The following is a 25,642-nucleotide window of genomic DNA, read 5'->3' as shown; positions in this document are numbered from 1 at the left end:
AAACTTCTTTCATGTAAAGTCTTAATTAAAATGCTGGAGACCCATTTTCCAGCTAATGGATAGAATAGAGAATTAACACCAACACAGTACCAGGGTTTGGGGGGCGGGGGTTGTGTGGAGGAGCTATCAGTTTGGGGGAGATACCCATTTTATTTCCATCCCTAGCCAAGCCACATTAGTCCCTCCAAGCCTCAGTTTCTCTGTCTGTCATGGTTACAGTTCATTCCTCCCTTGTAAGACTTTTCAAGGTTTGAAAGTATTGTATGTAAAAGCCTAAAAGTTAATATTTGTGAAATTGGAGTTAATATGGTAGCTGCTGGTGGTAGAAGTAATAGTAACAGGAGTCATTGTCATTGAGATTTCTTAATCTAGCCTGGCTCGTCGTTCTGTAAACCAGACCAGGAGATCTGGCTGCAGAAGGCGCGCTCGCTGTAATGCCCGTTATCAGTGGGTTTGAGGGCGCCGAGCCAGGAGACGGTGTTGGGAAACGCTAGAGAGCTTGTTCCAATCAATACACTAACATTTGCTTTGACCTCAAGCCTCATGCCCATGTTGACACAAGTGGCCATTAGAGGACAGGGATGCACCATGGCAGGAGCAATGAGCTGGAAGGAGGCGGCAGCACGCTGGATTGGGCACTTGAGGAGATAGCGCTTTCATCCATCGCAGCCTGTCACTTACGCTTGGGTTAGGGTTGGGTTGGGATCGGGTGCATTATCACATTTGGACCCACCCTCAGAAACAGTGTGGGGTTCCCAGCTCGATCAGGACGTTGCTCTCAAGGTCTCAAAAACTTCTCATCGACCCTAAGAGCAAGTGCCAGCGCCAGCAGAATTTTACTGTCCGATTCATCTGTGTGGTTGGAAACTATCGAATACCTTTTTTTCTAGAGAGGGGGGAAAGCCACACAAAAGCAACGGGTGAAGGTGATCAACCATTACTGAACTTGAGTCGAAGTTCTGCCCCTGAAATTCTAATGTGTAGCTCTTTCTTCTCCTTTCTGAAAGTGAGCAAAATGCCAACAGAAAGGACTGACCTGCCTTATTTAGGTTCTGTCTGCCTCTTACGTGGCCATGATTCTCTTATGTCATTGACTTTTTGTGTAGCTTGAAGACAGTAACAATAGAGGGTTATGTACATTATGGTTTGTCCGCATAAAGGGATACTGTGGAGTCGTTAAAACCAGCGCTGGGATCCCTGTCATAGACCTGGAAACAGTAAGACCACAAAATGTTAGCTGAAAAAAAGCAAGATAGAAACCTGTACGTACCGTGGTAGGCCACGTTTGTAAGGAAAAGAATGTGTACACACTCACCCTGAAATGGGGAAGGGTGCGCGCGGAAAGACTGACACTCACCACCCCTCCTCTCCGTTGAGGTTCTCTACGCTGTGGCTGCATAACACTGACGGAAACGTCTGTTTCCAGTAAGGGGAGGCTGGGTATCTAATTTCCTTCTTTATGACTATCTGGGCTCTCCCAAGTTTTCTTCATCAAATGTATGTGGTTTTTGTGATTGTAAAAGTATAAAAAATGGAAAGAGGGGCAGCCCCACTCAGGCACTACCTCATTCTTTGTCATGGTTTTTAAATGGCAATATCTGAAACTCTGACCGCAGGGGAAAAGTTACTGAGTTATGGTTCATTCACACAATGGACTGTTAACCAGCAGTAAGATTTCGTGTTGAAGAATCGCTAACAGCAGATGCTGCAGACAAGCTCTCTCGTCGCCACCCCAGTGTTTTCTCTTCTGCGCAGGGCAGAAAGGTTCTCTAAAGGACTGTGTTCTCTAAACTCCATCATACCTTCATTTCTGCAGGTGCCTTGGCTCCTGACGAGCAGATACCTGTGCTGCTGCTTCCACTCCCACATCTCAGGCAGGTGTGCCCTGGAAGCCCCCGCTGACACCTGCTGCCCCTTCCTGTGAGCCCCTAAGCTTCAGAAACAACCCCCTTTCTGCTTAAAATCAAAATACACGTAGGGTGTATTACCATGGTTTTTCCTTCTGAAAAGCAAAGTACAAAACTATCTATAGCATGATGACAGCACTGTTTGAAAAAAATAAAATCCACTCAATAGAAAAAAGACCAAAAGAGAATGCAACCAAGGTGTGGCAGTGATTGTCCTTAGGTACTAGGATCACATGGGGACTCTCTCTGTTTCTGTATTTTCCACAATTTCTCTAATGTGAGTGCATGCTATTGGTAATTTTTTTTAAAACTTGTTATAAGAAAGAGCAACTGTCACTATATTTTCCCCATAGAAGTGCAAAGAGGATTCTGTGGTATCCTTACATGCACCTGTGTGTCAGCGTGGACATCTGCTTGTGCCACCTCTCTCCCTCTCTCTGATTCCTCTTTCTTTCTCTATATCTTTCCTTCCTTTCCCTATTTAATGTCGACATTCATGGACACATCTTGTTTTCCATATAGTTTCCTTCCTTCAAATCCTCCATCTGAGATGAAGTAATAATAGTAGGTTGGTACCAAAGTAATTGCGATGTAAAAGGTTTAAAATAATTGCAAAAACCGCAATTACTCTGGCACCAACCTAAGAAGTCGTGATAATGGTAAATGATGGTTATCATAGTAACAATCGCAACAGTCATATAAGTGGAGACCTTTGGCCTAAGTTGAGTAACAAGCTGGTTTATTCTGCCTCCAGCATCCCTGATGAAGGAAAGTTTGTCCTTTTCCATCTGGACCGGTCAAGCAGTGAGATAATCAACAGGATTGAGTAGCAAGCAGGAAAGCGCCTTCATTCAAAAGATGCAACTGGTGAGTGTTGCAAGGGCCACCCCGGTAGCTACAGCTTACATCCATCCAACCAGCGCTCCAGAGTGTCAGAGTACCGGCAGTTCAGGGTCCAGGCGGGCCTGCAGAGAGGAAGACCCAGAAGAGTGAATGGATCTCCAGGGTTCCACAGCCCCCACTGGCCCACTTAGTCCCTGGCCTGGTTCCTGCAGCATTTGAGCTAGCACCCCTGCAGGGGGTACGTTTCTGAAGGCCCTTGTGCATCTTGAATCTGTCTGTCTTGCTGTCCACCCCACATCCTAATATGAATGCTGGGACTCCCTGCGTCCTCACACCACATACACACCCCTCTCCCCTGCACACATACCTCTTTCCATCTACCCTACACTGCGAGGTGGGCAGGCAGAATGGCAAACTGAAATCCTCCCCAACCCCTGCAAGGTCAGTGTTTTTAACCGCTCAGAAGTGAGTGGGAGAGTTCTGTGATGGGCCCAGGGTCCTATGGTGAGTACTTGGCAGACCTTAGATCTGACATGGGGACTCTCGTCCCCTGGGTCTGGGCCTTTCATCTTTCCGCGCACCTGCTTTACCCCTCACCATCCAAGATTCCTTGCAGTGCCTCAACCTGCCTAGGTCAGCTAGACTGAGTTTCTCTACTCTTTCTCCTGGTGCCCCTAAAAGTGATCCCCCTATTCCCAGCCCCTGTGCCAGCACCCAGACCCCAGGTCCTCCTATCCCCACCTAGAAGTTGTGGGTGGGAGTCACCAGGCAAGCTGCAGGCCATTAGAAATCCTATTTTGTTAGTCCCACTCCTCAGCTGGGCAGGCCTCCGTGAGTCTTCCACGGTTGTCCTACAGTTGAAGAAGAGGTTCTAGCCCCCTGCTCCCTCCTAGCTATAACGCAGCAGGGAAAACACACAGCATACATCTTTTCAGAAATCACAAGGCTCTCCATGGCCCCGGGCAGGCATCACAGAAGGGACTCCTGTTGGCACACAAGGCCTTGGTCTTCTCCCTTCCTGTCTGCCGCAACGCTGCAGAGCTGTTCAGCTGAGCTTTGGAAAAGATGTGTCTGCTTAGTAGCTTAATAAGAGCTCACTTCACTGGCAATTCTGAGCAAGGAAGAAGGCTTTGATCAGCCTGGTCCAGCATCTCTCTACTTAGTGCTATACAATGAAGATGATTTTAGCTCATTCATGCTTATCCTAGAGGGTCAGCCAAGCTTCCAAATGAATTGGAAAGTCAAGACTATGTATGAAAGATATTTTAAACACTCTGAAGACAGCGAACGTTAACTGTGGGACATCGTTTTAAAATGCAATCTATTAAATTAGCGAGGAAAATGGGTTAATGGGTAAATGGTATGAGACCACCGACTAGCCATTTGAAAAATATAAAACTGCATCCCTACCTCACTTTTTATATCAACATGAATTCCAAGAAGGCCAAAAATTTAAGTAGAAAAACATGAAACTTCTATTTTCTAATTTGTTTAACAAGAACTTAATATAAGCCTTATTTTGTGCCAGGCACTGTTCTAACAAAGTAAAACACTGTTTGATTTCTTAACAGTCTTGGAGTATGAGAAACTTTTCTAATAAGGAGATTTCATAAAACCTCAGAAGCTACAAAACAAAAGATGAAGGGATTTGATTCTGTGAAAATGTAAATCTCCTATATGCTGACAATACCACAAACAAAGTCAAAATATGAATAACAAACCTGAAAAAATAGTTCCCATAGATTTGATGCACAAAGATCTACAAACCCTAATTAATCAGGGACATATATAAAATCAATAAAAACAAAAGGAAATATTCGTAGCCCAATAGAAAAATGGGCTAAGAACGAGAACAAACAGTTCATAGGAAAATAGTCAACAAACACAGGAAAAGATGCTCAAGTTTTTTTGTAGATTAAAGATGCAAAGCAACACAGAATGATACCATTTTATGTCTCCATTTCCAAAAACCACACAAGTTTTAATGCTCCAAGCCAGTGTGTGTGTGGGGGGGAGCATAGGCCCCCCTCACACAGTGTAGCTGGAGGTGCCCCAAAGGGTCCCAACAAATTTTCTGCAAGGGATTTCCCTAAGGATACACTTGAAAGGACCTAGAAATTCTAAGAGCAACAAGCTCGTGTAGAATTGTTTGAAACAGCAGCAGCAACAAATATAGAAACAACCTCAATGTCCATCCATAGGGACCTGCAGAGAATCCCCTGCAGCATCCGTACAACAGAGGAAACTGAGCACTGTTACAGGCAGGGCAGAGACCTCCGGGTAGGGATACACCAGGACTGGCACGCTCTATTGATAAGTGAAAAAAAGCTGGGTGCCGGTCAGTGCACACATTGGAATTTCAAGGGTGTTTTAAAGTATTTGTATGTACATTTTTCTCTGGTTTATAAGACATAGTAACGGTGGTGCCCCTAAGGAGGTTGCTGCTAAGACATTTATATTTTTCATTTTTAAACACAGATGTATTGTTTTTATTTTTAGAAATAATAAATTAGAAAATGCACATCTTGAAAATGGCTTCTGGATAATGGCCCCAAATGCAGCCTTGGTCTTTCAAGAAACATTTAGGGGCTATCTATCACGTGCCAGGCATAGGTGCTGGAGATATAGAGGCAGGAGAAACAGACACAAATCTCTGGCTGAACTTAGCTCCCAAAGACACAGAAAAAAACAGAAAAGCAAAAACAAAAGTCTTAACCTATGAGATGGGCACATCTCCTGTTGCCAGATTCTGGACGAGGTCTTCACCGCCTACAGAGCCTATGGGTTATGGTAGGTAAAGAATGCCTCTCAGGCTTCTACTAGTGAAGTGAGTCTGCCCGCTGGTCTGCTCCTGCCCCACTAACCGCCCCCCTGCTCAGAAACCCCGAGTCTGCCCCCACAGGACAACTGGACAGCGTCTTACATGACCAGAGCATAGATCTCTCCTTGCAAACCACCCTCATCTCTCTGAGTAGCCCGGGGAAAGCTGAGGCTTGAAATAGCACAGATCCAGGATCAATTCCAACGCTTTGGCCAGAGATAAGTTATTCTACCTCTCTGTGCCTCAGTTTCCTCATTTTAAAAATGGGGATAAGAATACTCACTGCAGAAGGATTTATGAGGATTAAATGATGATGTTTATGTAAACATACAAAGACTATGCACTAAAGCAGCCAAGAAAGTGTAGTTGTCATTAACAGATTTCCTCTATCCTAAAATACCTTCTATTGCAAGATGCAGCAATAGTTTATTAACAATTTTAGATAAACCCTAATGTCAGATATGTTAAGATATACAATCTGGAAATATCACATTGTTTCAAGATCTACCTGGAGGCTACAATGCCCAGAATCGACCAGGTATTTGATTATGACATGTGGGATGAAAGAGAGGGCAGAAAAGGCAAGGGAAGGTAGAAATTGGTAGGAACACAGTGTCTACTGGATAATGGAGGCCCACCATGAGAAATGATATAGAAGGAGGTGGTTGCCGGACATATTGGGAATAGAGGGTTTTCATATACTCCACTGGTTCAGCCTATGAGACAGAACCAGATACATAGATCAGAAAATCTCCAAGTTGGAAATTAGGCCAAGAGACATGCACACCAATCTATGCTGAGACAGACATCTGTGAAGGGGGATCTGACCATCACCCATGCAACAGTGAGCAAAGACAAGAAAAATTCACACAGCCTATCTATTTGGCAAATACTGAATATGAGTAAATCTGTCCCTACTCGAGGAAGGATAAAACTAACGTAGGATCTATGGGAAAATATTACAAGAAGAAAAGGGGGCATCATAATGAAATTCAGACAAATATTCTGAAGCTAGCATACTGCAGGATCCAGAAGTAAATTTGTTAAAACTGACATCCTCCATAAGGTGCGCCCAGACATGACCTCTGGAGAAAGCCATAGAAAAGAAGGGCGATAAAATAGTTTGAATTTTACAAGGAAGCTGGATAGGCTAACAGTTGCAAAGGAATTAAAAATGTAACAACCAACATTCATCACCCATTCATGATTTAAAAAAACAACAACCCTTTAACAAACTAGAAATGAAAAGGAACATTCTTAAGCTGACAGAGTAGCTCATAAAACTTAAAGAAAACACCACATTTAATGATAAAAGCTTGAACTTCTTACGAGTGAGATGAGGAATGAGACACGGATGCCACTAGCATCGCTTCCATTCAACATTTGCTGCCAATGCAATAAGATCGAAAGAAGAAAGAAAAGTATTGTAGAGCCCAATGTGAAATGCAAAACAATAAAGCTTTGAGAAAAAAAAATTAAAAGGAATATCATCGTGGCCTAGGATTAGGCAAAGATTCATCAAAAATAACCACAAAGGGAAAGTAATGATAAATTAGACTACATTAAGACTAAGAGCTTCTGTTTAGCAAGACTCCATTAAAAAAGTAAAAAGGTAACCCCCGGAATGAAAGAAGATATTTGCAATACTTGTATCCAACAAAAAAATTTTTATCCAGAATACATAAATAATTCCTAACAAATTAACGAGAAAAAGACAGATAACAATAGGAAATTTGACAAAAGATTTCACACACATAAACGATATCTAAATGGTCAATAAACATTTGAAAAAGTGCTCAATCTCATTGGTCATCAGGGAAATGTAAAGTAAACTCATAATGCAAAACCACTAAACAGTCACAAAAATAAACTCGAAAATACCAAGCATTGGCAAGAATTTGGAGCACCTGAAACCTATAACTGCAAATGCGAGTGTAGGTTAACAAAATCTCTCTAAAAAAATCGTTTAGCAGAATATGCCAAATCTGAAAATATGCATATCCTATGACCAGTAATTTTATTCCTTGTATAATCAATGGAAAAATCCATTTATATATTCACCAAAGGTAAGTATAGAATGTTCATGGCAGCATTTAAAAAGTGAAAACTACCCAGATGCCCATCAACAGAAAAATGAATAAATTGTGTGTATCCATACAATGAACTACTACACAGCAATGAAAATGAACAAATTACAACTACACAGAACAATATGAACAAATAAAATGTTGAGTGAAAGAAGTCAAATACAGGCCCAACCACCTATAAATTTTAGGCTTTCCAAAGCAAATATCCGGTTAAAGAATCAATCCAAAAAGTTGCAGATATTTTTGGCAGCAAATATATAACAATCAGTTAATGCATCCAATATATAAAGAGTTCTTTCCAACTAATAAGATGACATAAATAAAAAATAGGCAAAGGAAAGGGACGGGGGGGGGCAGAAATCACTAAAGAACATAAATATATAACAAATGTAATGGGACAAGCTCCTAATGGCATATCATAAAATGTGAAAGAAGACAAAATGGTCATTCACCTTTCAAATGGCAAAGGTCTTGTCGTTGGTGAGAGGGCAATAACTAGGCATTTTACTAAATTGTTAACATTAGTATAAATTATACAAGCTTGCTGCAGAATCATTTCACAACCTGTATCAAAAACCTTAAAAGTATTCAAAAACCCTTGTAGGAATTTATACGAAAGAAATCATCAGAGATGTACACAGACACTTATTTTAAGGAAGCTCGTCCTAGCATCCTGCATAACCTTAAACAACATTTGCGGGAGAAAACTTGTTCAAGTTCAGGCAATTTGATCATTCTTTCCTTCCTTCCATGGCCTTTGGGTTGCAGAACTCAATGGTGTTCTCCTGCTTAGCTTGGTTAATAAGATGCCACTAGTGTGGGGCCACAGATGTACAGCAACCAAGATTAGGCCAATGTTAAGCTGAAATGAGTGAGTCAGTGTAAGTACAGGCTGTGCAGACTGCCACTTACCATGCTCCCATCCCTTCTTTTCCTTTTACAATTTTTTTGGCACATTCAATTGTCTTCTTTAAATTTGGATTCAATAAGTCTGTGGAGAGAATCAAGTAGAATGATACCACACCATCACTGGGCAGCCAAGTCAGAGCACGTCAGGGAACGTACACGGTGCTCACATTAGAGGGGTGTCCACGTGATTCCAAGAATAAACCTATCCCTAAATTTTCCTCAGACAGTACTGGGAGGCAGCAGGGTGTGGTCATGTTTTACTAAATCTAGTGATGTTTTTTCTGGTAATTTTTATAATAATAATTTCATTAACAGTCTATATATGTATAGTGAATTCTCTGTGCTAGGCAATGTAAGAAGTAGTGGAGATAGAATGGCAAACTTGATAAATCATTGCCCTCACAGAGCCTGCAGTCTGGAAAGGGGTATTAAAGATTACAGGCAATTATAATACAAAGGATACCTGGAATGGTGGGCAATGCAGCTGGATGGGGGCGCATTGAATGGGGGTAACTAATTCAGACTTGACAGCTCAGGGAAGGGTTATCCGGCGAACTGACCTCTAAGGAAAGGGGGTTCAGAGAGTCACAGAAGGAAAACTGTTCCAGGCAGAAGGAACAGCGTATGAGAGGGCCCGCAGGTGCCTCTAAGGAACCAACATGTCTACGCATTCATCCTTCTGTTCCCTCCTTGGATGATGGAAACCAAGACCTCCCACCTGGTCCTACGGCAATACCCTCTTCCTGCCTGCACTACAGCCTCCCCCCGCCCCAATCTAGTCCGACTGCTTTTCCCTAAAACGTTACTTCAGTGCCCCCTAGTTGCCTGTAAAACAGAACCCCAGTCCTTGGCTTAGTCCAACTTTGCCGAACATGCCTTTCCGCTTCTACACCCTTACCTTCCACTTCTGTCCTCCACAACCCTGCTATGGAAGACGTAAGAGGCAGGAGACAAAGACAGTGCTACCCTGATGGTGGGTGCTCCACAGCTTGGGGATCATAGGCAGTTCATCTGGCCCTCAGTGGGTGCTCAGTAAACGCTCATGGGATGAGTAAACCTTGGGCAACCGCCTCCTCTTGACCACAGGTATATGGAACCTCCTAAAAGTGGTGGGCAAGCTCCCTCTGGATTGGGCCCCTCCTGTCTCGTTCCAGGGACCACTTCTGCCTGTCAAAGTGGCAGCTTCTGTACCCCTTGGAGAAGAGTGTGCTGGCCATGTGTGGGTAAAATCAGACCCAACTGGAACCCTCTACGCTCACCCTTCACGCTCAGATGGGTTCTGATGTCTGATTTCTCCTCCCTGCCTTTCCGCATCACCAGATGCTTTCTCTGCCCATCTGGATGTGGGTCTCCATGGCTCCGACCCAGGCCGCTGGGCCGGGCTCACCGCCTCCCTTTCTCCCTGTGGACCCTGGCCGTGCAGCACTCAGCCTCTCCGGGACCCTGCCTTGGATTTGGCTCAGCCCAGCCCCTGCCAGCCCCTCCCGGCATCAAACTTGTCAACTCTGGTCATTAGGAAGGTAGACCTCTGAGCTCAGTGCTGTGGCCCCCAGTGCCCCAGTGTGGAACGGGGTGGGGGTGGGCGGGTGAGGGACCTACCGGAACAGGACACGTGGCACAGGTTCTTGCCATTGTCACACCAGTTGGTGTTGCGAATCTGAAAGAGGCCGAAGCCCACGTAGGCATCACGCACATTCTCGTAGACAGCCTCGGGGTTGAATTTGCTCTCAAAATAAGCCAGGCACACCCCTAAGACAGAACAGGAGGTGTGTGGCTCAGAAGAAGGTTGGAGTGGCGGTACCTCAGCAGGGGATGGAGGGAAATAGGGTGAGGAGAGGGGGGCTGAGAGGGGCCTACTCACAGTTTTCCAGGCTATAGCCCTCATAACCACTCAGGCCTCCTTCCTGAAGCCTCTTAGCCACCACACAGCGTCCCAGCACAGCAGCACCACTTGGAACCATCAGGTAGCCAAGAAGGGCGAGAACCACAGACGCCTTCATCTTCTCCAGACTCCGGACAGCTCAGGGCGGAAGCAGCCAGGTGAGCGGGTGGAGTCACAGATAATTTCTACCAAGATCCCGGCACACTGGGTCCTCTGAAGGGAGAGAAGGGCACTATGGGGGTGAGGGATGCAATTTAGTGTATTCAGAAAAATGGGAGTCCCGCCCGGCTCAACCATGACACTTCTTCCCATCCTTTCTCTGTTTTGAGTTACTGCAAACCCAGGATCCCGGAGGCCCACCTCGCCTCCCCTTCTTGACCTATTTTTCTAAGGAAATTGCTCCTTTGAAGATCTCCCTCCCACACACACCCATTCTTTCCCTTCAGCAAAACCCAATGGCTTCTACTTGGTTTTGTCCTCACTCCTTTCTCTTTCACATTAGATGCAGATGCTCAAATCCTCTCTTCCCCTTTATTGTGGAAGTAGAACATGTTCGTTAAACACATTTTGGAAAACAGAAAAAGAGAGAGAAGAAAACAAATGCATCACGGTCCCACCATTGGAGCACAATCACCACTGTCACATTGAGTGACTTCCTCCACTGCCTTTTATCCTGGACTGTATTCTGAGTTGTGGCCTCCGCCTTTACACACACCAGTCCTCAGAGTTTCCGCAAACCAAACTCCACTGTCCACACAGGAGACAAGCGCTGGTCCAGCCCAGACCTGCCCCTTAGTCGCTGAGCCGTCATCAGCTACAGCAGACAAGTCACTGAGCCTCGTCATACCTCTGCTTTCTCGTCTGTAAAAAGCGGGGGATAATGTGTGGGGCGCTCTGAGAATTGGCTCTTGAGCTTCTCCTTGCCTGTTCCTGCTGTCGCCACCTAAACTCACCTCATCACCATCGCCTCACCCACCTGATCTCTGCTAGTTAAGTCATAGCCCAGCTCCCGGGCTCCACTCCTCTGCACCAACTCCTCCCAGCAGCGTTTTCTACCACGACTGAGAAGTGTCCCCAAAGCATGAACAAAGCAGTACTTTGAGGCTGCTGCTAGTTCCCTAGTCCTTACATGGCAAACCCACACTTGGTTTTCTGAGCCCGCCAAGGTCTTGCCTCACCCAGCCCTCTGAGTTCCCATGTTGCTCCCTCTCTGACCCTCTCTGCACCTCCCCACCCCACACCCTCAACGCCCATGCTCCGGTTAATTCTTCCCTTGGTGTCTTCACGCATGGGTCTTACCAGTACACAGGGCCCTACCATGCCTCCCCCCACCCAAATGTTTCTCCACCTTCAGGTCTCCACCCCAGATGCCACCTGCTTGAAGCCCGATGCAATCCTTCAAGAACATTCCCTCTCTGAGCCCCAACTGCCCTCAGAATCATTTCCAGAACTCTTCACCGGTGATTGTCCCTTTCTGTGCTATGGCCCATCCCTCAGACCAGAATGTGCAATTGGAAATTACAATATATCTTCTTCCTGGCATGCCCTGCAGCCCCTAACAGTGCATAAATATATATCAACTGGACAATTAATTCCACCCTCCTGCTTGTCATCATTCACAGGTGTTTGCATATCCTCCAGCCTATATTCACCTCCACCAGGGGTTCTCGACCTTGGCAGTTGGGCTGGAAAATTCTTTATTCCGGGGGCTCTCTGGTGCATTGGAGATGGTTGAGAAGCACAGCTGACCTCTAGATGCCAGTACGTCCACCCCCTTAGTTGTGATTGACAAAATGTCTCCAGATATTGTCAACTGTCTCCTGAGACAAACTTGTCCCCCTGTTGAAAACCAATGATCTAAATGTCTAACTTGGGCAAAAGTTGGAAATAAATGAGTATATTCATGAATAAGAAGAAATGCACTTTCAAACATTTGCTTAAACTCTCAAGTTGCATCATTAGCTACCGACGTGACCAGTAAACCAAATTCATTGTCAAGGACGGCCCACCATTGAAGTGCTCAGACTTGGGAGTCAAGTTGCCTGGGTCCAACCCCCTCAGTAGCTGGGATCTTAGTGGTCCCAAGAGTGATCTAAGATAGTTACTCAGCCTCTCTGTGCCTCAGTTTCCTCGCCTATAACCGAAGTGAAAGTAACGATCACCTAATTGTGTTGATTTAAAGAGTAAATGAGCTCAATATGCAAAGCACCCAATCTCCTGTAGACACCCCCTTTGCTGAGTCCTGGTGCACTCCATAACTATAGCTTAATAACTGCATTTCAATGTATATGAGAGATGTCCATGTTTACATTGCCCAACAGAGCAAACAATATTCAGGCAATGTCTGTCTCCCAGAGGGCAGGCCCCGCCTCAACTCATAAAAAGCATGCAGAGTCCTCTCTTCCTTCCTCTTCCCCAGCAGCCAGTTCATCCGGAACCCTGTCGCCGGTCCTTCCAAAACCTATCCACCTCTTAAAAAACACATATCCCATCACATCACACCACCAGTGGATTCCTCTTGTACTTTAAATAAGATCCCAACTCCTCATCCTGGCCGACAATACCTGATCTAGCCCGAGCACCCATCCAGTTTCATTTCACACCTCTCCCCTCGTTCACCCTTGTACATTTTTCTCTGAACGTGCCAATCTCCTTCCTACCACAGGTCCTTTGCACATGCTCTTTCTTCTGCCTGGAACACGATTCCCCCAACCACCACATAGCTTGCACTTTCTGGTCATGGTCCCAGCTCAGATGAGCTCACCACCTCATATAGGGTTCCCTGACCACTGCCCCATCACAGAACATAGTTTTTATTTTCTTCCTAATATGCCAATTTCAGAAATTACCTTGATCATGTAGTTATTCACTTGTCTGTCTCCCATACCCGAGTGTAAGCACAAGAGATACAGAAAGCTGATCTGTTTTGTTCTCTGCTTTATCCCCAGAACTTAGAACAGAGCTTGGTGCACAGTAGGTGCTCAATGAGTCTCTGCTGAGTGAAAGAATGGACAAAAATCTACTCTTCCAAAGAGAACTGTCATCAGATGAGCAATAAGTGAGTTTGCTGAGCAGAGTCTCCTGCAGCTGGCTGTCGTCACACCTGTCCTGTTTCCTGCCCACCACATACCTGCTTGTCAGTGCGCCAGTCCTTTGCAGGTCTTGGAACCTCCTGGGGGGCGGGGGGGGAAGAACAGCCACTGCAGCAGCTTCAATGTTCGTTACAGGAAGGCTGCTCTCCCTCCACTCAGATCCCTGAATTCTTCAGATGCCACTTCCTTGATAACCTGTTTGCCTTCACCCAAGAACTTCTAAACCAGAAACCCTCCGTGGCCTGCTTTTCTAGAATCCTTTCTATGACATCAGTTGCTATGCACCAGAATATTCTGAATATTCTGTCACCATCACATGTGTGTCCATTTTCTATTGCTACTGTAACAAGTTACCTCACACTTAGCAGCTTAATCAATACAAATGTATTGTCTTCTGTAGGTCTGCAGTCTGACATCAGACTATGGGTTGAAAATCAAGGTGTTGGCAGAGCCATACTCCTTGGGGGGCGTGGGGGGTAAAACCTCATGATGCTTGCGGTCACCTTTCAGACAGTTTGGCAAAACGGAAGCGTGTGTATATATGTATTGAGGGAGAAGCGTGGAGCAGGAGTGACAGGATGCCCATAGCCAGAGGGGCCTCCAGGTGTTCACTACCCCCTGTAACTTGGAAAATAAGCTAATTTTTGAAGAATTTAAAAAAAACAAAACAACTGGGGCTCTAAAGTCAGTCCTGGTTCTACTACTTTTTGGCTATGTGACCTTGAGAACATCATTTATTTTCTTTAGCTTAATTCTTCACTATAAAATGGGGATAATAGCAAACTCTACCTCCTAGGCTTGTTGGGAGAACTGAGATAAATATATGTAAAATGCTTAACACAGGGCCTGGCACATAGTAGGTGTTCAATAAGCAGTGCTTTTAACATTAAAATGAGGAGGAGGAGGAAGTAAAGGGGAAGATGCAAGAGAGAAAAGGGGGAGGGAGAGAAATGGCTTCCCTGCCCTTCTCCCGCCAGAACACCAATTCCTATCACACTGTTTGATGAAGACGAGAACAAAAAGGAGAGAGGATGCTGCCAGGAGAGGAAGGCAAAGTCTCCCCTAGGTGGGACAGTCTAGATTCAGGGAAAGGTTTTGTCTCAGAGCTCGCAGGCTAAGTTGACTAATATCCTGAGTTATAAAACCTAAGCATTTAACAAAGCCAAAAATGCAGGCTGCTTACCTACCGCCACACTGATCGCCCAACCCAAGCTTTCCTGGGAAATACCAGAGTAGACCAGTGTCAGCCTCAGGACCCCTGGCTGCTCATCTGCCATTCCCCAGGCCTGGTGACCCAGACAAAAACATCAATCATTCACCAACTTGGTCCCAAGTCTTCCAGCAAAGCTGCTTGGATCTCTCCTCCCACAAGTGGAGAACACCTAAATATACATGAAGGCTGCCTTCAGCTCCAAGATGTAGACATGTGTAATAAGGAGACCTTGCCAAGTGTTCTACTGCAGTTTGGGTTTTTTACAGGCTCATTTGTCAACTATAATCCAACAATGAGATAGATCTGGCTGGTTCAAGTCCTAAGTCCCTTAGAGGAGCCAGGAGCCCCAAAGAGGGGCCTGGCTCAGCCACTTCTGACTCAGGCATGGGGAGCTAGCCCTGAACCCGAGACTCACGTGCCCCTCAGTTGGCCCCAGCCTTTGGCCCCAGCTGGAGTCTTCCCCAACAGATGGATCTCCATCTGCTCTGCAGACATGACTGGATAACACAATCTATAATTACATTTATATCTGTGTCAATATCTACCTCTATATCAGTGTCTGCAAAAAATGCCTGGAGACGCGACCAGATGCTGGCCAGAAACTCAGAAACATCCGAGGCGGACATTCCCTCTGAAATGATCTAGTTTACCTCTGTTCAAAATTGTTTCTTGCCATGGAGCCCCTGATGAAAAGCAAACTCACACAGAAGCCCTCATGCTGGCTCACCTTCCTCGCTTCCATATCAGGGCTTGAGGATAAAGCCTCCAGTTCAAGACAGAAACGAGACCAGGACCAGACTCAGAGCTTCTGAGACCCACAGAAAGAGGGCTGGGAATACATTTTTGGTCATCCAACCAAAGCCACCCCTCCCAAAAGAGCTCTGATCGTGTTTGGGGCAGAGACCCCTGGATTACAAAGAAGGTGGGACCTGCCCCTGGCCTATGGGTGGGTGTATGATCCAGTTCTGGCCTGTAGGATGTAAGGGGAGGTGCACTGGGGAGAGGGGACTTCTGAGGATGATTTTCCTCCAGGCGAGAGGCAAAGAAGGCCTGTGCTGCCCCTTGAAATCAGCTGCTCAAGGTATGATGTTTGGAGTTGCTGCTGCCATATTTTTGACATGCAGGGACCTAGAGAAAGGCATTGATGCCAGTTTCAAGCCAGACACCACTGATCCCTGAATCAATAGCAGCAGCTGCCCACCTCCAGACGTCTTATGCAAGAAGCACAAAGCTCTGTTGCGTGACCCCCCTTTAGTCACGAATTGTACTTGCTGCTGAAAGCACCACTAACTGATTCAAGGGATTGGTGTAAATCTGCCACACATTTATTTTCAAATCCAAGCATTTTTAGCTGTGGTGTTGCTTGCCTTGTTTAAAAATATTCAATTTCATCAGAAAGAAAACAGCCCCACCTTTGTGTACTCACTGAGTACTGGTCTGAGGCAACGTGTGCTCGCAGCCTTGAGAAAGGGGGAGGGAAGTGGCGGTGTTTTCTTTTATGAGCACTCTTCTTGTTACCTGCATCAGGACAAAGCCTCCCTCGGAGACCCACAACGCACCGAAATGGAAGGAGAAAGATGTCAGGCTGTGCTGAGAGAAATGCAGAGCAGGGAGCAGGCAGGGACTCATCACGACCTACAAGTCCAGGCGTGGTGGGAGGCCCATCAGCTTCCCGGTCCAGGGGGCTTGTAAGCCCACATCACAAAGGGGATGAGAAAAACCTGCAGGAACTACCTCACACCAAGGACCCTCCACAAAGAAGGGAGGCTGAAAGGCTGGGAGCCATCAGGTTTGTGAAAGGAAAGGATATCACCGCAGACTTCTGTGTTTGTGGTAGGGTGACCAACCATCCCCATTTGTCTGGGACTGAGGGGTTTCAAGGGATGCGGGACTTTCTGCATTCAAACTGGGGAAGTTCTGGTGGTGGAGCCACTCAAAGTAGTTACCTGAATATATAAGTTACACATGAGATGGAGCCCACACCGCCTCAACCCTCCCACAGGTGAAATAAGCAGCAGAGGCAGCCCGCTCTGTGGTCTGGCAGATTCAGGCTGAGTTGTCTTCGGTCACTCCATAGGGTCTGTGTGAACAGAAGGCAATGAATGAAGGAAGGAATGAATGAATGAATGACTCCAACAGAGTAATTATATTTATATGACAGTTCTGTTTCCAACGTGATTATTTTCCATTGTCTAACATATAAGTTTCATCAATTGACAAACACCGGTGAATGCACCACCTTCCACTACTGGGCCCCGTGGGGCAAAGGAAATCCATCTGAAGCCAGGAATCAAACACATCACATTCACGTGCATTTCATACTTGTACCGTTCTGCCTTGAAGGAATTTGCTTTCCACTGGAAGAGTTGTGAGCACAGAAAAGATGAGTTACAATCGAGAAGCCTGTGCCCAGTGCCAAAGAAGAGGGGCCCATGGGAAGTGCTGTGGAGACAGCACATGGGGTTGAGATGGCGATGACCTTTCCTGTGGCGCAGGCTCTGGGGGCATGGCTCATACAGGTCATCTCATTGTGTGCTCCTGATAGCCCTGAGTAGGGGGTACTCTTCTCACCTCCACCTTACAATGGGGGAGTTAATACTTGTAGGATCTAGGTGAGCTGCTAAGGTCACGTGGATAATCAGCGGTCGGTCTCACAGCTGTCTGACTCCACAGGCCATCTTCTTCAGCCCATGCGCTGCTGCTTTTGTGCTCCAGAGACGGAAGGCCTGGGTAAGTCCTGGCGCTACTGCTCGCTAGCTGCATCACCTAGGACAAATTACTTCATTCTCTACACCTCAGCTTCTCTGCCTGAGAAATGGGCATAGAAGTAGTGCTGACCTCATCGGGTTGTGTGGAAAGTTCTAGTCCATGGTAAACTCTCTGTGAATGCCAAGGACGAGAGAGGATTGTCCAGGAGCGCAGTGCAGCGGTGGCACGAGCAGGTGAGATGGGCAGTGAGAAGGGGCCAGCAGACAGGCTGACGGCTGGGGGGTCAGCCCAGCGGTTCTAACCCTGGCTGCACCTCAGAATCACCTGGGGAGTCCCATCCCAACCCCATAACCCCCAACATCTGAAAGTGGGACCCAGGCCTCAGTATTTCTGCAGCAACCCAGGTGACAGATGTGCAGCCGGGGCCAAAGCCATTGGCCTGGCGGTAGCTTTAATTTATTTCTCTAGTTATTCATTTGTAATTTCTTAAATTAAATTTATTTGGGTAACTTTGGTTAATAACATTATATAAATTCCAGGAGTACAGCATTATAATTCTCTATCTGTATCCTCTATGGGGTGTTCACTCCCAAAAGTCTGTCCTCCTTCCATTACGGTGTATTTCACCTCCTTTACCCAATTCGCCCTCCCCGCAAGCCCCTCCTCCTCTGGTAAGCAGCACTCTGTTGTCTCTATCTATGAGTTAGTCTTTGTTTTGTTTTGTTGGTTCTTTTTGTCGGTGGTGCTTTATATCCCACATGAGTGAAATCATGCAGTAATTGTTCTTTTTAGTCTGATTTATTGCACTGAGCATAATACCCGCGGTGGATGGATCTTGTGGGTATTAGTCCCTTTGTTTTTACTCGTGTGGACCTTGGAGGAACTTCCGGACCATGGGGAGCTGGTTAGACACGCGGCTCTCAGGCCCCTCCCAGACCTGCCAAATCGGAACCGCATTTGAAAAGGACCCCTGGGCGATTCATACGCACATTAAGGCCTCAGCACCCCTGGGCTGGCCTGTGGGGCCTACAGATGGGAAAAGAAGCAAAATGCCAGCCAGGCTTTGAACCTCATTAACATTCAAAGTGCTAGTGTGATGGGGGGAATGAGGGGCGGCTATTTACACCAATAATCCCATCTCCGGGCAAACGCAAAGGGCACGCTCTGTTTAAACTTCACTGAATCTGCTTGTGGCTGCGCAGGAAGCCCGGGATTCTGCCAGCAGCCCGATGTTTGCTCATCCGCCACTCTCTCAGCCGGAGGACTAACATTATCTGGTGTCAACAGCACACATGCTGGGCCCTGGCCTGGGTTTAGCAGAACAACATCAGCCTGCCTGAGGCCTGGGACTCCTCATAGGGAAGCAATCCCTAGCGGGATTTTCCTCACCCAGAATGAGCGGCTCTCCACCCCTGGGTATTCAGGGCCTCTGGGGCAGGCTCTGTGGAGAGCAGGTGGTGGCTGGGTGCCCAACAGGAACGTGAGCTTGTCCTCTGTGACAGAGCTTGGAGCAACCTCTGTTGTGACCCCAGACTAGGGCTTTCTTTGGAGAAAAAAAGGGGTGTCCTTCTAGAACCTGAAGGAATCATATAAACTAAATTCTAATCAGTATTTACTATCTCTGATAATCCCAATGAATTCACCATCTTTTGTTAAAAGTCAGCTAAAAACAGATCGTACATCTTCTATTGAAAGCATGCAAGAAGACAGTACAAATCCGAGACATTTTCGGTGTGGTTCACTAACCACCATTATCTCAGAATCACCAACTCTTTGGTTGGCCTTTGCTAATCGAATCAAAGCTACGGACTCTCTCCCTGAAAAATGGACATAAACACAAACTCGTACCTACAGCTTCAGGTAATCCACAGGCCCCTGAACCACTTGCCAGAGTGTCCTGGATAAGACGGAAGTGGGATTCTGCTGGTTTTGCTTTTCATCATTCAAGCTTTCCCTGAAAATGCCACATTTATTCTTTCAGGATCTACCCACTTCCATCCCCTGTGCTCAAGGCTGGAGCGTTGACCTACAGCTGAGCCACAAAGTGCATCCATTCCCTTGGCGCCAGTGATTGGTTCAGGGATACGCACTGGACCCATCCGGGACCAATAAGACTCTTCCCATTGGTGTGAAACGGGAAGGCTGGAGCCACAGCAGTGGGAAGCTGGCAGTTGCCATCTTGGGACCACAGGGAAGAGTCTTTGTGAGAATGAACCCAACACAAAGTAAGCAAAGCCCAGATGTAAAGAGAGAAACCGGGTCCCAGACACAGCATTTGAGCCCTGAGTCATATCAATCCCTGGACGGTTTAGCAAACAAACCCCATAAGCCCATGGTTAAGCCAGTGTGACTCACCTGCAACTCTGATACACAATCTTCATTAATTCATTGGATATTCTGATGGCTCTTCATGCAGCTACCAACTAAACAAGTAATGTCACTATACAAATGTTCTTTATGACCTAATGTTGGCCTTTTTGTTTCAGTAAATCTCTTTGTTCCTACAGTTTATCCTCAGCTTCTCCCAGACTTCGTTATAAATAACCCTTTCTGATACAGGATTCCTTCACTTACATGTACCAATGATGTTTATCATGTACCACAGACTTATAAATTGTAATGTCATATCATATCCTATTGCAATAAGTGAATTATATCAATCCGATTAAAGCAGCCTAGCCTGAGGTCCCACTTTCAGGAAACTATTTAACAACATAAGTATTCTGAAATCAAACAATGCATTGCTATAATTGTGACTAACTGCAACTTGAGGTAAGATTATTCTTAAGCCTCAAGGATACACATGTCATGTTTTTCAGATTACAGAATGTTGATTTCTAGCAAGCCAGGGCAAGAAGAGGCTTCTAGCAGCCAGATCCCAGGTTTACGTGAATTCCCTTTAGACCCATGAAAAGGGTTGTGCCTTGCGATAGAGTTTGATCTCTGCAGCCAGGCAGACCTGAGATAAAATCTTGGCTCCTCCACTTACTAACTCATGCCACCTCTGAGTCTCCAGTTCCCCATTTATAAAAATGGACGTGTAACACCGCTCCTGCAAAGCTACTAAGAGAATCTGAGGGTTCCCCCTGCAGAAGTCAGGTTCAACTCTTTGGCAGCCACAAAGATACCTCCCAAAGTACTAGGGCACTGATTCATTGTTTTGAAAAATTACTAAAAGGAAAGAATCAAGCATGCATCATGCTTCTCCTGTGCACAGTCTAACTCAGGGGAACCGGAAAGTTGAGAGGAAGAATCATAGGAGAATTTTAGCTCATAAATGAAGGAGGGATATAGAGCTAGAACCTCGCCAGTTTGCAACCCCTAATGAACTAATGGATTTGAGTGTTAATCATCAATAGCTGCTCACATTTCAAAAACAGAGAGACCCTACAGTGTGTGTCCAGAAAGGAAACAGCACCACGTGAAGTGTTCTGGCCAAAAACACTGAACCAAAATCTGGTCAAGCCTCTATCAAACCACCAATTTTCAAGAAATGCAAGGGACAGAGGAACTTGTTATATGTCACTATGGAAACACAATCAACACAATCCAGAGCATGAGAAATTCTACAGGTGAACAACCTAGTTTCTTCAACACATAAATTGCAAGAAATTAAAGACAGCAATTGAAGGGGAATCGACTGATTAGAGACAAGTGTCAATCGATGGGAATGCATGGCCCTTATTTGGATCTTGACGGAAATGAGCCAACTCTAAAATAAATCTGAGGCAATCAGAGAAATCTGAATACTGACTGTGGATAATAGGGAATTGTTAACTTTAAGATGCAACAGTGGTATTGTGGTTATGTTTTCTAAGAGAAATCTTCATCTATTTTAGATAGACATTGAAATGTTTATGCGTAAAAATTTTAAATTTCTGGGATTTGCTCCAAAAAAATCTGGGAGTGGGGAGGGGAAGATACTGATATTGGCCATTGTTGAACATAGTCAACATGTGTGGTACTTGTGGGTTCATAATACTTATATTCCCGATTTTTATATATGTTCGTAATTGCCTATGTTTTAAAGTTGAAAAATTTCTCAAGCGTTGCTGACGAATACAGATCATTTTGAAAGTTTGGGAACAGGATGGAGAGTTGGGGTGCGATTGCAGAATGTATTTAACTGCTCCCAGCAGACACCCCTGCCTCACTCAAGTCTCCTCCCCATCTTTTTGCCATATCTGTCCTTCCTCTAACCCCTCCCCAAACCCACCTCCTCTGTCTCCCTCTGTGGCCCAGTGGACTCCACTCCTCCTCTGAGCTTCTTTGCCCCACTCAGCAAATCCAGAACTTTCCATGCAGCCCAGCAACAACCCCTAGTGTTTCTCCCCCCTGCCCTGGCCCGTTGGCGGCGGGGCCGGGTGGGGGAGCCTCCATTCATCCCGCAGGCACATCCAAGGCCTGGCTGCCATGGATATTCAGCAAATGGTGGCTATTCTTCCTGTGGTCTAGTCTTGCAGTGGCAGAATCATCCAGGAGCTTTGTAAAAGTACATGCTGTTTGTCTCTGCCTCTGTCTGTCTCTCCCGCCACCCAGCCCCACCTTTTCTCCATCTTGAAGATGAATCAGGAGACTCATTGCTCTGGAGAGCAGGGGAGGAGGACGTTGCACGCGTAGCATTGTCTTAGACGTCAAGAATTAGCATAAACAAGGGTGAATGTTTCTTTTTTCCAAACATTTGTAATTAGTTTAAAATAAAGCACAGACCCTATCTTGGACTCTGTGGAAAAACAGCTCCCCAGAACTGCCCTATACTTAATCTAAAGCATTTAATGGATAGTGTTTTGGAGAATTCATGGGTGTTTCGCTTTTTCCTCGTCTGTAAAATAGTGATGGTAATAGTCACTTACTTCTTAGGTCTCCCTCACTCCTTCTTCCTCAGCTTCTCTTTCTTTCCACCTTTACTTTTCTCCATAGCACTTTTTACTAATATATTATGTGTTTTTCTTCCATTTGATTATGATTTCCTTCAAAGTCCCCACTAGAATGTAATCTCCAGAAGAATGGTGATTTTTTTTCTCTGTGTTGCTCACTGTTGTATCCCCAACACTTGGAAGGCTGCCTGATCCATGTTAGAAACTCTGTAATTACTAAATAATTGAGTGTCTCTCAACTTGCAGTGCTGTGAGGACAAAATGAGTTAACAGGATACTTAGAAAAGTGCTGGCACCAGAGATGCATCGGTAAAGAGTTGTTATTATTCATATTATTTTGACCAATGAGCTTTCAGAGACTGATCATTGTATTCAGCAATTTCCAGGGACTTTGCTTTCAATCCCCCCTTAACTATCTTTCCCTAAAATGAACACCCCCCAGTTCCTAATGAAAGCCTGAACAGTTTTCCACTGGAAAGGATGTGCATTTATTCCGCAGCCACCTGGACACTTTGTCCCCTAGAGGTTAAGCCTCCTAGGGTTTCCCATAGAGATACACCCGAGGTCTTTGGGGTCCTATGTGGACCTCCCCTGTTGAGTAATTTGCCCCTTTTCCCCATTGATTTCCTATCACCTGGTTCCTTTATTCCTTCCCTAACCTCTTCTTTTCCCTCTGCCCTCCTACCAGTCCTTCCTACAGAAATACTTGGTTCTCTTTACCCCATCTTCCAGCAGTGAGCCCCAAACCACAAACATCTACGCCAGAATGGAGAGTACTCTAGCCAATGACTTCTCCTCAATTTTCAGATTAGAGGCAAGGGCAGGGTTTACTCCACTATTCCTCTCTTCCTGTGAAAACAGCAGGAATCCACCACCCCTCCACTGGGCTCCCAGGGCCTGGGTGACACTGCTGTTTGGCACCCCAGCCCCTCCCCACAACTCCCACGCCTACACCCCGGGAGGTAGTGCCGTTGTTTGTGAGCTTCTGGGATCCAGACTGTGGTTTAGGCCTCTTTGTGGCCTCCAGTGGGAGATGAAGGAGTGCGTGTTGAAGAAATGAATGGGCACTTACTAAACAGACAGGATGGTATTTGACGTCTTATCAAGAGCTCTGTACTGTACACTTGGTGGCCCTCAGCGACTGCCACCAGCGATTTCTCCTGTTCCCAGCTCCCAGCTTGGGCTGCAAAAAGCCTTGCTGTTTTGCTAATGGAGAGATCCTAGAGAAACGAGACACGTTCATGAGCTTCTCTTCAAACATCTCTGACAGCCTGAAGGAGAACACAAGAGTGCAATGAGGCCGAGCATTCCTTCCATTGTGGGCAAGTGTTATTATCATAGAGTCAATAGCTCTTGCAGATAAATAACAAGAACATAGGGAGAGTAGAAATGAGAGAAACAACCACAAAACCCGAAGGGAAAGAACAAAAGCGAGAAATGCTTGCTAAAAAAGACAGATTTCAAACCTAGTGGGGAGATCGGGGGGAGGAGGACAGAATTCTCAGTAGCTTTCAGTTTTCTCAAAAAATGGATGTGGCAATTAAAACAAGTAGGAATGGGTTGAAATAACAGCCTTGACAGCTAGGACTAAAGTAGAAATAAGGAGGGGAAGTGGAAAAAAGAAAAGAAGTCATCTTGAGTCCCAAAGGATACAATAAAATGTGTTTGATCCAAAAGAGCACAGAAGAGATTTTTTCCAAACAGCTGGGAGGATTCTGAATTTGGCAAGATGGGAAGACACGTATTTTCAGGCTGTCCCAGCCATCTGAAATGCCCCTCAGGACGTGCTGTCCTGTAAGCAAGCAAAACAGATCTTGTGATAGATTCTCTGCTGTCCTGGGTGCTGTCAGCAAAATCTCCAGCTTCGTAGGACACTCCTCCCGTCACGCTCAGCCTGTTGGGAAACTCGCCTGTGTCTAACCCGTTCTTTCACTCTGAAGTCGAGGATCTTGCCATTCTTTTCCAATCCTCTGTTCAGTCTCCTCCATTGAATCCTAGAATAATGAACGGGAGGCTTTGGGGGAGGAGGGGAGTAATTTAAAAGTCATCTTCAGTGGACACACAAATCGCCTGGGGAAATCTTGCCAAAGTGCAGATTCTGGGCACAGGTCTGCAGTGGGACCTGAAAGTCTGAATTCTTTCTCAAGCTCCCAGGTGGGGTCAATGCTGCTGTTCCCCAGACCACACTTCAAGAGCAAGACTTTGGACCTGATTGTCCAGTACCATAGCCACTGGCCAAAGCCAATACAATTCGAAATTCACTTTCTCTGTCACACTAGCCACCTTTCAAGTGCCCAGTAGCCACCATCCTGCACAGAGCAGAACAGAACAATTTCATCATCACAGAACACTCTATGGAGCAGCAATGAGAGACCTGCGCCCTCCTCATGAAGCCATCCTTTCTCTTCCTTGCTGGTCAGAGATCACCCGAAGTTTCTGCCTGTGGATCCAGGAGTTTTCGTTTCCACACTATGTTGGGTTCAGCAGGTCCAACCTTCATGCTCAGCTCCTTTTCAGTCTTGGCTGCCCACAATCAGTGTCCCCCATGTTGAAAATCTGAAGAAGTCCAAGACACCACATACTGTTTAATTCTAAGTGGACACTGGCCTTAGATAAACACCTCACGCTCGGCAACAATAGGGCCAAGGGCTCATTTACTGCCCAGGCTAAGGCCATGGCCATCGTCAAGGGCTCTGCCCTTCCCCTAATTGATTCATGGTTCTTAAAAAAACAAGAAATAAGGAGTTCTTGTCTTAAGGGCTTCTCTAGCCTTTCAATAGGGAAAATAAAATAAGTATCACCCCTGGCTTGTACATGACAGTGTATAGGCCAACAGTTATGTGGGTCCTAGTTTTTATGTTCTTGTTTCTGGGGAAGGGAGATGAGAGGCCCTTCCCTCTTTCTAAAAGGCACACAGAAGACCATCCATCATGTCAGAGTAACACCTCGGAAGTTCCTTGTCCTTGAAATCATAGAATTCAGATGTTGGGGGCATGAATCACACAAATGCAGGTGGCAAGACATGTTATTTTCTTCATCATTTTATGACTCATTATAATTTCTATGGTAAGTCCTATGGTGGACCCTGGGATGTGCTTTCCAGATTGACCTTCAGGACTAAAGAAATTATTTCCCCAGCTTCTTGCTGAGCTGCTGGCAGAAGTACCAGCAGACAGCCCTCAGCTGTCAGCCCCTGTGGGGATTGGCTCAGCCAAAGGGAGCCACCTCACCCAAGGTTGTGTCCCCTTTCCCTATGATTGCATCCAATGCCTGGTCAATGCAGGGGTGTACAGGTCCAGCCC

At 45.9% G+C, this 25,642-nt stretch overlaps 1 protein-coding gene across 2 annotated transcripts; it reads right to left on the bottom strand.

Annotated features, from left to right (window-relative positions):
* Positions 1–2,624: 2,624 nt before the first annotated feature.
* Positions 2,625–25,198, bottom strand: LYZL4 (lysozyme like 4). Of its 2 annotated transcripts, XM_088798234.1 has the most exons (6): positions 23,413–25,198; positions 16,701–16,834; positions 10,429–10,662; positions 10,167–10,316; positions 8,571–8,649; positions 2,625–2,872 (listed from the first exon to the last, which is right to left on the bottom strand). In XM_088798234.1, exons 3-6 carry the CDS (start codon positions 10,565–10,567, stop codon positions 2,803–2,805), a joined length of 438 nt encoding a protein of 145 aa, XP_088654360.1. In that variant the 5' UTR covers positions 10,568–10,662; positions 16,701–16,834; positions 23,413–25,198; the 3' UTR covers positions 2,625–2,802. The 2 variants fall into 2 exon arrangements, with proteins under 2 accessions (XP_088654360.1, XP_074168666.2); XM_074312565.2 differs by lacking the exons at positions 16,701–16,834; positions 23,413–25,198 and adding an exon at positions 13,580–15,166.
* Positions 25,199–25,642: the final 444 nt, after the last annotated feature.

The sequence above is a fragment of the Rhinolophus sinicus genome, chromosome 5 (genome assembly GCF_057876585.1).
Source record: "Rhinolophus sinicus isolate RSI-liver-muscle chromosome 5, RSI-T2T, whole genome shotgun sequence".
In the NCBI taxonomy this organism is placed as follows: domain Eukaryota; kingdom Metazoa; phylum Chordata; class Mammalia; order Chiroptera; family Rhinolophidae; genus Rhinolophus; species Rhinolophus sinicus.
This window is presented reverse-complemented; position numbering and strand designations above follow the sequence as displayed.